This window comes from Carettochelys insculpta, chromosome 1 (assembly GCF_033958435.1).
Source record: "Carettochelys insculpta isolate YL-2023 chromosome 1, ASM3395843v1, whole genome shotgun sequence".
NCBI lineage: Eukaryota > Metazoa > Chordata > Testudines > Carettochelyidae > Carettochelys > Carettochelys insculpta.
Genome location: NC_134137.1, coordinates 238,505,740 through 238,520,059, shown reverse-complemented (window position 1 = coordinate 238,520,059; position 14,320 = coordinate 238,505,740). Strand labels below are relative to the sequence as shown.

At 47.2% G+C, this 14,320-nt stretch overlaps 1 protein-coding gene across 1 annotated transcript in view; it reads right to left on the bottom strand.

Annotated features, from left to right (window-relative positions):
• Window positions 1-14,320, bottom strand: part of GALNT8 (polypeptide N-acetylgalactosaminyltransferase 8) — a 62,718-nt gene that overhangs the window by 28,861 nt on the left and 19,537 nt on the right. The window contains exons 2-3 of the mRNA XM_074983656.1: window positions 8,630-8,939; window positions 3,592-3,758 (exon numbers count right to left, since the gene is read on the bottom strand). Coding sequence (XP_074839757.1) covers window positions 3,592-3,758; window positions 8,630-8,939 — 477 coding nt within the window. The remainder of the gene's footprint in view (window positions 1-3,591; window positions 3,759-8,629; window positions 8,940-14,320) is intronic.

Here is a 14,320-nt window from a genome sequence, read left to right as displayed (position 1 = left end):
ACCCATGGCTCTGCAGTCAACATTCTCTCTGGCAGACACTCTGTATGTCGACTGCGTCTTGTCTATCTTAGTCCCCAGGTCCTTTTCTGCAGAACTGCTGCTTAGCCTGCTTAGCCTGCTGCTGCGTCTTGTCTATCATAGTCCCCAGCCTGTAGCAGTGACTGGGATCCTCTGCACTTGTCCTTGTTTCATGTATATTTTTATGGGATATGGGTATTAGCTGAAACTGGCCATGTACCATTTGCTGCTGTTGCTAAGAGGACCCTGCCATGATTTTATAACATCTAAGGACATTATCGTCCCCGTGGGCCAGGGAATACACACCTTTGGTTATGAAAAATCAGTGCAGGCACATGAAAAATCCAAAGTCTCACAGGCTGCCATTTGGCAGCATTACCAACGGTCACTTTTTGTCAGTTGGTTTCCCCGGTAACCTGAACTCATAACAAGGTGTTTGAATTCTAGGCCTCTGATTGGGCAAAGGTGGGAGCTTCTAGCACCTTCCACACCCCAGAGGACCTAATTAAAAACCACAGGTACAATCATGAATATTCATTTAGAATCATGAATTATGTATGGACTCCCTGCATATAAGCAGGTGCCTCAGGCCATTCTGTGGCCCTGGGGAGTGCAGACAAGGACTCTGTGCCCCTGTATAGGGAGGAGTTGGCTGCATCTGCTGCATCCGCCGAGCCCTTAAGCTAGCCCAGAGCGGCAAAGATCAGCTAAAATCACCATCTTTGAGCTGAATCACTTCAGCGCCTCCACTACACCTGCGGTGCTGACTGGACTCGAGCAGCAACTGCGCCCTCAAGCAGCAGCTCCTCTCCCAAGTGGCGGCAAGCGGTCTCTGCGGGGCAGCAGCTAGGTGTCGAACTGGCCCGCCGTCAGGCAGGTACTGCGCTCCTGGCTGCCAAACCCAGAGGCCACCATCTTTAACACCTCTGCACCCACCTCACCAGCGCCACCATCTTGACCACCGGCTTTTCACTCTACCTGGATATGACCTATTCTACCAGACTGGACTTCAAAGCTCTCTCCAAGACACGTAACTTATCTATCTGGACTAACATTGCACACATACACAAAAATTCCCTTGGGACATCGGGGCCCCCAGTGGGAGAGTAGGGGTCGTGCCCCTACGGTGTACTAAACCCAACGGGGTTAGTACAGGACCCGAGGGCCTGACCCTCAGGGCCTGGCCTATTTGCCCAGGAAAACTACATGGCACATTTAATTATTAATTTTATTAATTAGTTAACGTTATTATTATTATCATCATTAAGTATATATTTCTAGTGATAGTTTCCTTTACGAGGAAGGTTTTATTCCATACTCTTTATACCTATATTTCTCTATACATAATTGTGGGTGAAGGCATAGCCCCCCGCCTCCCATATTCCGTTGACCCTCTGTGTCCCGTAAAGAGCCAAAGGGCCTCTCGGGAACACATTACTATTGAACCCCATAGAGAGTTACAGGAGGCCTCCCACAAATTAAGAGGAGTAACCTTGACCAGCTCCGGGGCCAATTTTTTGGGGCAGGCCAGCACCCTGCCCCCAGTTGGAAGCGGGGAGTAGCACTCCTGCTCCACCTATCAAGTCTTGGGAAGGGATTTAAAAATATCCTCATTCCTTCTACCTTCCCCTTATTAACGATTTACCGTTTTGCCTTCCAGTCAAATAAAAATTATAAACCTACCCAGGAAACACACCAAGGAGACAATGTATATAGTGAGTCTGTAGTTGTTGTTAAGTTTTAGTACAAATAGTCTGTTACTTGATAGTGTTATCTTAATAAACTAGTTATTTTGTTTTCATCCATCACTGCCTTGTCCTTGGTCTCGCCCTTCCGTGCCAGCCACTTCCCGCTAGGAGGCTCGGGAGGGGTCTAGTGAGAACCGGGGTAGAGCTCTCCTGCCTGGGATTGCAGCAGGGGACTGTCTGGGTCCTGGGATCTGTGCTTAGGAGGCTTGTGACCTCCTTCTAAGGGCTTATTTCAAATTACCACCTGTCCAGAAAAAAGCCCAGCAGAGCCTAGCAAAAAACTCCCTGAAAATACAAAGATAACGTTTTTTTTTCTGCTACAGACACTTGCTTTGTAATTTGGTACAAAACTGGGAGAGGTTTGGTTTCTGCAGAGGTACACACACTCTAGGCATGCGATAAAAATGCAGTGGAACAAGACTAGAACTAGGCCTTGTAAAGATCGATCTGTTTGAAAAGCAAAGCTACCCTATACAATCTCACATAAAATGTAGATTGTGATTGCGAGAGCTGTTGCTCAGGTTGACACACTGACGAAAACAACTAAGGCTATTGGCTGGGACAGCATGTTCCAGCCGTTTTCATTGATTCGAGGGAAGTTTTCAGTTCTAGGCAGGATTACTGAACTGTGCCAGAAAAATTAGTTTTAAAAGATTACATGGTGGTCTTTTAATGACTGAAAAAAAAATCTAAGAGAAGGATAAGAGACCATTTATACTGTCTTCAAATGTCCTGCAATAGTGGGGAATCTGTTAGGGCTTATTCCCTATGCCAGAAATACAAGCCAAGTCAAACAAAAAAAGCCATACTGATAGCACAAGAAAAACAAGCACCGTGAAGCACCATCAGCACAGATTTGTCTATGCTGACTGGGGAAAAAAATAAAACTATGTATTTGTCCTAAATAATTTCTCTCACTTCAGATATAGCCTTACTGTAAGGTACTATGGCTAAACAGGTGAGTGTTATCTCTGTTTTTGCTAGACATGTGATTTCTGATAGAGTAGTGCCTGACAATAGGACTGCAATTCAGTGAACATGAGTTTACATCATTTCCAGTGCAGTTTAGGTTTAGACAGCTATCAGCAAGTCCCAGTGGGTTGGCTAAAAATGTTAACATAATAAAGCTGCTGCAGAAACAAGCACTTTGCACTTAACTTCAGTGGTGTCACTTGAAGACTTTTTGTTTAATAGGAAGCATAGAACTAGAATGCTTCGAAGCTTAAAGGCTGATATCAGAAGAACTGGGGATTTGCATATTTATAAAGGAACAGAAGAGGCCACCCTGGAGGGGAAGTGAGAGAAGAGGGCAGCTGCCACAGGGCCCAGCAATTTAAAAAGTCCCAGGGCTCCCTGCTGCTGCTGCCACTACAGGCCCTTAAACTGTTGCTTGAATGGCCAGCGGGGGAAAGCTAGTCCCCATCCCACCCCATCTGCCAGAAACCATGACCCGTCTGAGAGGGCCCAGAGCCCCACCACCACTGCTTCAGAAGCTCTGCTATGCTGGGACATTTTTAACTGGTCACTGAATACCGAAGAACTCTGCCGCACATGTTGGGCCCAGAGAAATTCCAGAACGCACACTTCATACAAAGTAAATCCTCTTTCTTCTCAATGGCTAAACCCTCCAAGTCACTTGTAGACAACCAACATATTCTCCTTGTGGCTGTCTCTTACCCAGCTACATGGCTTCATTTCTCCTCATTCCCACCATCTTGGTGTTTTTTGTTTAAAACTTGCTCCATTGGGCCAATAGCTTTCAGTTAATATGCAAGAAGCACACAGAAGCAAACAAATACGTTTCCATCTTTGGTGTATCACTTACCATTTGAACTGTAATCGTCTACCAGGATGATTTCTTTCAGCAAATGTGAAGGCGTTCGGTTAATAATGCTGGTAATTGCACGTAAGATGATCGACATTGCCTCATTCATAAATATGAGAACAACACTAAGTGTTGGGAGATCTTGGGGATATTTTTTCGATTTGCAGCTGTAAAATGAGAAGAAGATTAGCAGGATTCCTGAAAAGACACAAATCAGAAGTTAAGCCCAACTAGTACAAGGTGGAGAATACTTTGTTCTGAATACTGGCTACCCATGAAAAAGAGCCTTTAAGGCCTAATTCTGTGTAAAGAGGCTTTTCGCAGAACTGAGAACCAGGTCCTTGTGAAAAGCCTCCACCCAATCCAGTATAATGTGTGGATATAAGTTTTGTAACTTTCTGTCATTGCAAGTGAAAGTTTTTAAGTTTCTTAACTTTCTGCAAGCTTTGTAACTTCCAGTTATTACTTGTATAACCGTTGGAATTTGTAACATGCCATAATGTGCAAGAGAGTGCGAATAGGGGAGTATGTGTGTGTCTGAATGGCAAAACAATAGAACCCAGAGCCAGGGGGTGTCTCATATACTCTGCCCTGGGCATGACTGAAGAAAACACAGAGGCACCACGAAGGTCAAAGGAGAACTTGGTGAGAACAAGACGTGGGTGGGCTTCTCGGTGATGACACAGAGAAGAATTCAATGCACACAACAGGAGCTGACCAGTTCAACAGAATAAAAGAGCGTGGAGACAGTGGATCCTATGATCAGTTCACTAGCCCAGACTCATGACTGTGGGCAAACACACTGGACCCATTATGCTCTGGCTCCTCTTGCTGTCTTTGTGCAACTCTTCATTTGCATAAAGTGTATGAGTATAGGTGTGTATGAGCATGTGTGTTTGGGAGAAAGCTCAGTTCCTGTTTGATTCAATGGCAGTATTTAAAAAATCGATATAAGTGTAACCCTGACTTGGTCTTTAGTAAACATAAGGTGAGAGCATTGCAAAAATCTTGTCCCACTCCAGAAATGAAAGTATTCATTGCCAGAGGAAAATGTGAGTGTTTAAACACAGGCAGTGAAATCTAAAGAACTGATTTCTTACCTCTGTTTGAATAGATTCAGAGTAATTCCATTTTGCTTTAATTCTAAATTTCTTCAGGCATACATAAATCCCACATAGATGTGCATGTGTCAGTGAGCTTGAGCAGACGTCGAAATGGAATGTGAAGTTCCTCATGCATGCATAGAAGGGTATAAGGGTGGAGATACTTTTATCCTCCAGGACTGCCTTCTCAACATATTTTTTCTGCTTTTAGGTTTCCTTAATACTTGATTTTAACATGGAAAGATTACAGCAGCAGAGAAAGTCTCTGGCACTTTCAGTCTTTCCCACCCGCCTTTCTCTGCCAGAGTCTTTCACAGACATTGATAGCTATGAACCAGAGCATGGATACAGCCTGCTGTTGACTGCAGTTTTGCAGTTTCATATGCCCTATAGGCTGGCACCAGCAATGGGCAGTATATACACAGCCTAAGGTGTGCCCAGTGACACCTGGTCTTCTGCATGATAAGCTGTAACCAGAGACACTGTAGCCAGTTGTGTCTAGGTCTGGACATCTTTGAGGACACTATAAACTCTTTCAGCCCCTGCTCATCTGGAGGATGATTTTCAAAAGCACAGTGGGCAGTCATGCAGCTGACACTTTCTGTGTGATTGCATCTTGAAAGTCTCTTGCTTGAACTTTCTGTGTTAATTGCATCATGTGCATTACATTTCTTAGTTCTACCTGCAACTTGTTTTCTTGAAATTTAATACATTTGTCGCATCTTACATTATCCTACACCTACCATATATGGTCCATAGTCTTCTCTCAGATATGCCAGTGTCAATTCGGATCAACACTGCTTGGCTCAAACGGCTACTGCAGATTTACACAGGTGGAACTGAAGCAAGAATCTGGCTCTGTCCATTTATATCATGTTAAAAAAGGAGACTGAGCTAGGAAGACCTTGGAAGCAGTGTAGAGTTTGCTTCACAACACAGGCAGAGAGGAACACACTGCCCTCCTTTGTCTATGTAATTGCCAGGGCTTTTGTTCTGGTGGAATGCACTGCAATGGAGTCCCAGCACCCTTTTTCCCGGCACCACCATTTTGGAAGCCAGCTGGGTGGCTCTGAGCTGCACGTGGTTCTTGGTGCTGCTGCCGTTCACTCCTCCAGCTCCCTGCCTGCCACACTCAAAGAGTAGGACTCGATTTAATTGGTATAATGGCCAGGAGAGGGCATCTATCTGTTAAACCAATTAAATCGAGTCCTATTCTTTCATCATGGCAGGGTGCTGGGAGCTGCCCCTGCCGTGCTATACATGGGGCGAGTCGGAAGGCTGGGGGGAGCCACACAGCCATGGTGAAGAGAAGATGGTAGCCACTACCACGTGGAACTCCTAGGTAAGTAAGTGAATCCTGGGTTGTGGAGGGGAGGGTGGTTTGGGGATGCAAGGGGTTAAGCCTAAGGATGGTTTGGGGCTAAGAGGGGTTAAGCCTGGGGTGGGGGGGTCAGTCGGGGGCTGTGAAGGAGTTAAGTCTGGGGGCAGGGGATGTGGTTTGGGGCTGTGACGGGGTTAACCTGTGGGGTAGAGGGGCAGTTTTGGGCTGTGAGGGGGTTAAACCTGTGGGAGAACAGAGGGGGTGGTGCTGTGGGGTGGGGGATTAAGCCTTGGGGGCAAGGGAGCAGTTTGGGACTGCAAGGGGGTTAAGTCTGGGGGCAAGCGGGGTCATTTGGGATTGTGGGGGGTTAAGTCTGGGGGCGGGCAGGGCAGTTTGGGGATGTGAGGGAGTTAAGCTTGGGATGGGGGCATGGTCTGGGGCTGCAGGAAGTTCCAGCACCCTTTTTTCTAGAAAAAAAAGCATCGCGCAATCCTGTTTTAGTTCTAAGAACCCGGACTGCACCGTTTCCTTCTAACTCCACAAGACAACACAAGAGGCTTATTTTGTATGCAAACCTGGCAGCCTTCTCCTTCATAAAACAGGCTTCACTGGTTCCTCTATATCCTTCAAATACCGTCACTTGCAGTACAACACAGCACCTTATATTGTTTATGCACTCTTCATTCCATTACTTTTTTTGGAGGAAGATTTCAGTTGTTTGCTGTGCCCAGCTGGATGGCTGCCCAGGAGAGATTCAGGTGCAACCCAGATGATTAGCAGAGTTCCCACAACCACTCACATTAGGAAAAGTGTTTCTATTGGTAGGGCACATCCGCACATCTTGGTGCATATAACAATTTATTCCTCTCACGGATGGAAAAAATTTAGAGGGAACACTGGGGACCCACTTCAGCTGGCTCAGTTTAGGTCTTTGGATGCAAATCTTTCCCATCTGGCCAAAGCTGTGAAGTAATCAAGTTATAATGAGTGTGAAGTGCTGGGGTGGTAGCTGAAGGATTTCCCTAAGCAGGTAAGAAAGCATTTATCTCTTTTCCAAAGATGCACATAACCAGTTTGCACAGAATTAATTAATTGTTGCTGCTGTTCAGCATTGCTTTGTTTTGGCCCATTCTTGAGGTAGGAACTGGATGTCAAGATTTTCATTTAGCTCCATCTCTGAACTTTCCCAATGTTCAAAAGAGTTAGAGCTGAGTCATTAATCTCTTAACCCAAGCACATTACAAAATAGGTATGTGGTGTATTAAGTTTTTACATAGACAATGATGTGGGAAAAGGGAGAACCAGAAGGTCTCAGTGGCTTGCACGATAGCCCACAGTTGATCACTGGCATGGAATTCAGATTGCCCAACAGCCAGGAAGTGCCCTAGATGGGCTGCTGTGTGTAACTGTGACACAGCTTCCTTGTCCTGTTTAGCTTTCCTCTTCCATCAGCAGGGGCTGAGCACGGGACAATTTCCCAGAGCTCAGCTAGAGCTTAAACATAGCACAGGATCAAAGACCTTTGGAATGCTATATTGATTTTTCCCTGCGCTCTGGCCCGCTGACAGAGGGGGCAAAGGGGACAATTGCATAGGGGCCCAGTGGATTTAAGTGGGGGGCAGGGCTGTCACTGCCATCACAGCAGCTATATCCCTGCCCAGGCCCTTTTAAATAGCACTGCCATAGCAGTGTGATTGGACAGTGGGGAGCCCCTGAGCTCGGGTCCATGCAGCTGTAGGGTAGGAGGGTGGCCTGGAGGTTGAAATTACATGAGTGAGTGGGGACAGGAGAGTCAAGCTGGGAAGACAAAGAGGGACCGAGCTCTGGCGTAGAGCTGGACATGGGACTTGGGGGCAAAAAGAGGGAAGATGTCGGAGGCAGAGGTAGGCAGGGACAGTTGGAAGAAAGGAGGCAAGTGGGGAGGGGCACAGGACAGCTGGGGGCCAAAAGTGGGTTGGGGGGCAGGGAGGGGAAGGGGCTGAGTTGGGCACAGAACCCCTGGTGGGGGCAGACCTGGGCAGGTTGTGGCTGAGGGGTGACAGAGAAGGTAGGGGCTTAGCTGGGCGCAGAAGGGCTGGGGAACAGAACCATGCTGCGGGGGGCAGAGGAGGACAAAGTCAAGCTTGGCAGAAGACTGCTGGGCAGTGGAGCTGGGTAGGGTTGATGGTGGGTAGATAGGGAAGGACAAGGGGTGCACCTCCAGGCAGGTGCAGAATGGGGTTGCAACAGACTGGGGAGGGGGCTCTGAGTGGGGGGGTGCTTGGGGTTTCCCTGGGTGGGATGGGGTGAGGGGCTTGTGACTCTGTCTCAGGGAGAGGATTGTGCTGCCCTGGGGCCCTAAATGCCTCTCAGCTGGCCTGCACGTGCCATTATGTATCATTGTTATATTTTTTGCACACTCTCCTACCAGCAACGTGCATTTTGTGTGCATAGAGAATTACCCACTGCTTTTTGTAAAATACAGAAGGAAGTGAATGAAAAAAAATGTAGCACAAAGCTAGATTTGCTCATGGATTCCTTATTACCTTCCATTCCACATCAGCTTGAGGCCTTAAATAACACACATGTAAATTCATACCTCTGTCTATCAATGTATATGGGGTTCATACTGCACCTGGGGTATCTGGTGTCTGGAATAGGCCGATCCAGGGGCAGACGGTCACTGAGATAAACATTATACCCATATTTAGTGAAGAGATCCTGAGCGGTGGTTTGTTGCTGTTCTGTTAAATCTTCACCCCATCGCTTGAACAGCTGTGAATCTGGGAACAGCTTTCTGTGCACAACTTTCTTTTCCTTTTCCATCTTGTCTTCCTCCTTTGCTTTCTCGGCCTGGTGCAGTTCACCCTTTGACTCCTCTGGCAGCTTTACGTCATCTTTCTGTTTCACTCTTTCTTTATGAAAGTGCTTTTTCATGGAATTTGCTGCTTAAAAATAAAATGTATTTAGGGTCTATTGACAAGAGAAAACAATGTAACATTGAAACACCACCTGTTACTTTTCATACCTATACAAAGCAACTGTCTGAGTCACTCAAAGCAGCAGGTGCCCAGGTGAACTGAAATCATATTCTGTCCCTAAGAGTGATGTGGTCATTGGGCTGTGATATTTATTAGAGCTGAAGAAGCACGGACAAAAAGGGAAACCACAAATACTGAGTCACTCCCAGGGCTTCCTAAGGGCTCTTTTCACCTCTGGCTGACGCAGTGCTGTATATCCCTGGTCTATATCCCCTCTCCCAGGTACACACAAGCCCATCAAACTGCAGAACAAGTCTAGACCATGGGTTCTCACAATGAATATTTTGGTGGCATCAGTGTGCAGCTGTCGGCTCTAACTGCTGGCTACTCTGACAATTTTTCCTAAAGTAGTAGTAGTACTAGTAACATCCTTCAGTCTACATAGACTGTGGATCGCGCCCTTCGTAGTTCCATTTGGGATCCTCATTTGCAGCGTCGACTGTGACTGTGAAGGCCCACACGAAAGTGACAGTCCTTGCTGCATCTGTTGCATGTGTAATGGGTGTCTGGCAGGTCCTTACTGTGCTTTCTGTGGGCTCACTTCTCCTCTGCTAGCTGTCTGATCCTCATTTCACCCTTCTGAAGGCCCGTGTGTAGTTCCTGCTTCCATCTGCTGCAATTGTCTGCCAGCTCCTCCCAGCTGTCCGGCTTGATGTCTACCTCCTTGAGGTTCCTCTTGCAGACATCTTTGTAGCGCAACTGGGAGTGTCCAGGAGGTCTTTTGCCAGAGGCTAGCTCACTATACAGGATATATTTTGGGATCCTTCCATCATTCAACCTGTGGACGTGGACAAGCCAGCAGAGCCGCCGCTGCCTGAGGAAGGTGTGCATGGTTGGGATTCCAGCTTGCTCAAGGATGGCGGTGTTGGGCACTCTGTCCTTCCATGATATTCCAAGGATGCGCCTGAGGCAGCTCAAGTGGAAGACGTTCAACCTCTTTTCCTGGCAGGCGTACAGGGTCCAAGACTCACTGCCATAAAGGAGGGTGCTGAGGATGCAGGCTCTGTAGACTTGCATTTTGGTGTGGGTGTACAACTTGATGTTATTCCACACTCTCTTGCTGAGTCTGGACAGAGTTGTGGCTGCTTTTCCGATCCTCCTATTTAGCTCAGTCTCCAATGACAGGGTGTCAGTGATGGTGGACCCAAGGTAAACGAACACATGGATGACCTCTAAGGTATAGTTGTCAATGCTGATTGATGAAGGTTCAGCAACGTCCTGATCAAGTACATTTGTCTTCTTTAGGCTGATGGAAAGCCCGAAGTCCTTGCATGCTTTGGAGAACTGATGCAGCAGTTTCTGAAGCCGGTCTTCTGTGTGTGACACTACAGCAGCGTCATTTGCAAACAGCATATCTCTGATGAGGACTTCCTGCACCTTAGATTTAGCTTTCAGCCTTGCAAGATTAAACAGTTTCCCTTCAGATCTTGTGTGCAAAAAGATGCCTTCTGTTGAAGATCCAAAGGCGTGCTTCAGGAGGAGTGCGAAGAAGATCCCAAACAATGTCAGAGCAAGGACACATCCTTGTTTGACGCCGCTCCTGATGCTGAAAATATCCGATAACGTGCCGTCATATTGGATGGTTCCTCTCATGTCTTCGTGGAAAGACTGGATCATCTTGAGTAACCGTGGCGAACAGCCTATCTAGTGGAGCAGTGTGAACATTCCATCCCTGCTGACCAAGTCGAAGGCCTTGGTTAGGTCAATGAAGGCAATATAGAGTGGCTTCCTCTGCTCCCTGCATTTCTCCTGCAGCTGCCTCAGAGAGAAGACCATGTCAACAGTAGACCTCTCTGCACGGAATCCGCACTGTGATTCAGGATACACCCTCTCAGCAATCTTCTGGAGTCTGCCAAGGATGATGTAATCAAACAGTTTACCAGTGATACTTAGGAGGGAGATTCCACGGTAATTGTTGCAGTCGCTTCTGTCTCCTTTGTTCTTATACAAGGTTACAACGTTAGCGTCGTGCATATCCTGTGGAACCTCTCCCTCTCTCCAGCACAGGCACAGTAGCTCATGTAGGGGTTCCAGGAGGGTGTCCGCAGCACACTTGATTACCTCTGGTGGTATACCATCCTGGCCTGGGGCCTTTCCTACTGCAATGCTGTCAATGGCTTTCTTCAGTTCGTCCACAGTTGGTTCCTGATCCAGTTTGTCCATTACTGGTAGGAGCTTGACAGCATTGAGGGCTGCGTCAACCACAATGTTCTCGTGTGAGTACAGCTCGGAGTAGTGCTCGACCCGGCACTCCATCTGTTTGGCTTTGTCAGTGATGACTTCACCAGATTTGGATTTCAGAGGTGCCATCTTGTTCTGGTTGGGTCCTAATGCCTTTTTGATGCCCTCGTACATTCCCCTGAGATTACCAGAATCAGCACTGGTCTGGATGCTGCTGCATAGCTCGAGCCAGTAGTTGTTGGCACAGTGCCTGGCTGTCTGCTGTACTGTTTTTCTGGCTGCTCTGAGTGCTTGCAGGGTAGTCTGGCTCGGTGAGCGTTTGTACTCCAGGAGTGCAGCGCGCTTCTTTTCGATGGCTGGAATCATCTCGTCGGAGTTAGCTTTGAACCAGTCATTTGTGTTTCTAGCTCCTCTTCCAAACACCAACAAGGCCATGTTGTACATTGTATCCCTCAGATGCTGCCATCTGGATGTCACGTTGGCACCCCTAGGGCTGCTGCACAGATTCTCCTCGAGGGTCACTCTGAACTTTTTGGCTTTCTCTGAGTTTGCTGTCTTTCTGGCATCAATGTGGGGACTTCCAGTTGGTTTAGAGTGGTACAGCTTCTTGGGTCTCACCTTGAGTTTGGAGCAAACTAGCGAGTGGTCTGTATCTCAGTTGGCACTATGATAGCTGCGTATCAGAAGGACGTTTTTGAGGTTATCACGTCTAGTGATGACCACCTCTAGTTGATGCCAGTGTTTTGAGCATGGGTGTCTCCATGACACTCTGTGCTGTGGGTTGGTTCAGAAAAATGTGTTTGTGATGCACAGATTGTGGTACATGCAAAGTTCGAGAAGACGCTGTCCGTTTTCATTCATTTTTCCAACACCGAAGTGGCCTAAGCAGGAAGGCCATGAGTCACGATCGGCTCCAACTCTTGCATTGAAGTCACCCAAAATGTAGAGTTGTTCTCAAGCAGGTATTTGCGCTATGGCAGCACTAAGCATGTCATAGAACTTGTCTTTTACTTCTGGTGTGGCGTACAGGGTTGGAGCGTAAGCGCTGATCAGGTGGACAGGACCGGCACAAGTTTGAAGTATGACCTGAAGGAGTCTTTCTGATTTGCCCATAACTAATTCCACTATTTGTAGAAGGGTGTTTCTGATGGCAAAGCCAACAACATGCTCCCTGGGTTCATCTTGGGCTTTACCCTGCCAGAAAAAGGTGTAGTCCTTTTCCTTTAGAGATCCCGAATCTGTGAGTCGCGTCTCTTGCAGAGAAGCAATGTCAACTTGGAGTCTCTTCAGTTCCTCATTTATGACAGCGGTCTTTCGGGTGTCGCTGATGTCCTGAAGATCTTCAGTCAAACCGGTCAGCATGGTCCGCACATTCCAGCAAGCAAGCTTAAAACTTTGATGGTTGCCTTTTCTTGTTGATTTTCTTATTGGTTTGCCTGGTGCTCAAATTTCAGTCACTTGTCAAGTTTGGGAACCTTAAGCCTCACACACCCAGTGAGGCAGGTGAACTGTGGCGGGACAGTACCCTTCTGGCTGGGCAGTGGCTTGAGGTGGCTTGAGGTGGGCAGTGACTGTCCACTGAGATGCAATGATCTCTCCCACCATTGAAGGCAATCCCTGGTGCTCGTTCTCTACGCCAATCGAGCAAGAACTTATAACCGGTATCTGTTACCTCCGGTGTTGGTTCAACACTGTTAAGCGATGCTGGAGTACCTCTCCAGGCATGAGCCTGGGCAATTTTTTGGGACCCTGGGCTGCCCAGACGCCAGTGTCCCCCTCTTGGCTTTACTGATATAGTCCAAAGGAGAGGATAACCTCTACATCTGGTACCAGCTCAGCTGCAGGAGTTGCCGGGTCAATGACAGAAGTTGGCACAGAACTGCCTTAGGACTCCCCTCTGGATTTTCTGTCAGGGTTTACTCCCTTAGCCTTGCTCCTTCCCAGGATAATCCACAAGGCAGTTTGTAAAGTAAAGTAAGTAATTAATTTTAAGGGAAAAAACAAATCAAAACACACATATGCACACCCAAATCATTGTCATTTATTTATGTGGTAGGAAGTAAAGCTCCCCATTCAGCATACATGGATTTTGCTTCTATTCTTTTGCTCTGAGTGTGTCACAGAGCAGGAGTCCCTCACCTTGCTGGGGAGCTGCCAATCAACAACCCAGAACCCCTGAGCAAATGTAAACAGAGAGCATAACTGCAAGCAGGGGAAACACCAATCTATCTCTATATCCCTATTGCCCTTGGACCTCAAGTGAAAGCTCATGCAGAGGAAGTGAGTTGGGAACTCACTGGCCCCCTGCAGAGCCTCGGGGTACATCTACACTTGGAGATAAAGTCAAATTTGTTAAACTTGATTTTTTAGTAATATAATATATGGAGATACACATCTCAGAGAACTGGAAGGGAACTTGAGTGGTCATTGAGTCCAGTCCCCTGCCCTCTTGGTAGGACCAAGTACCATCCCTGACAGATATATATATATACACACACACACAAATTTATTTGCCCCAGACCATCTCAAGAATTGAGCTCACAACTCTGTATTTAGCAGGCCAATGCACAAACCACCAAGCTGTCTCCCCCCCTGTTTTTAACACCAATTTTGTAAAGTCAAAGGTGCATGTCCACAGTAGCACAGGAAGTTGATGGAATGCATCTCCATTGGGGTAGACAAATACAACTTTGTCAGCAATGCCCTGTAGGTACCTATCCCACAGTTCCTGTTGCCCCCTTGCATTGTGGGTTAAGCTCTCAGTGTCTGATGGACAAAAAAGTGCCATGTGTGGTTCTGGGCATTTGGCATCAGCCTCCTATAATGAACTTCTCTCCTCCTTCTCCTTTTGGAAAGCAGCAGCAAAAAGTGTTTTTGTGCCCTTTATCCATGCAGGCGCCATTGGAAAGCTAGCATGGAATCCATCCCTCTTCAAACTTTTGTGGCAAGTATTATGAGCACCTCATGCATTGTGCTGCCATATGTGCAGAGCCTAAGCAACCTTCAGGCTGTGTCTACACGTGCACGCTACTTCGAAGTAGCGGCGCCAACTTCGAAATAGCGCCCGTCACGGCTACACGTGTTGGGCTTTATTTCGAAGTTGA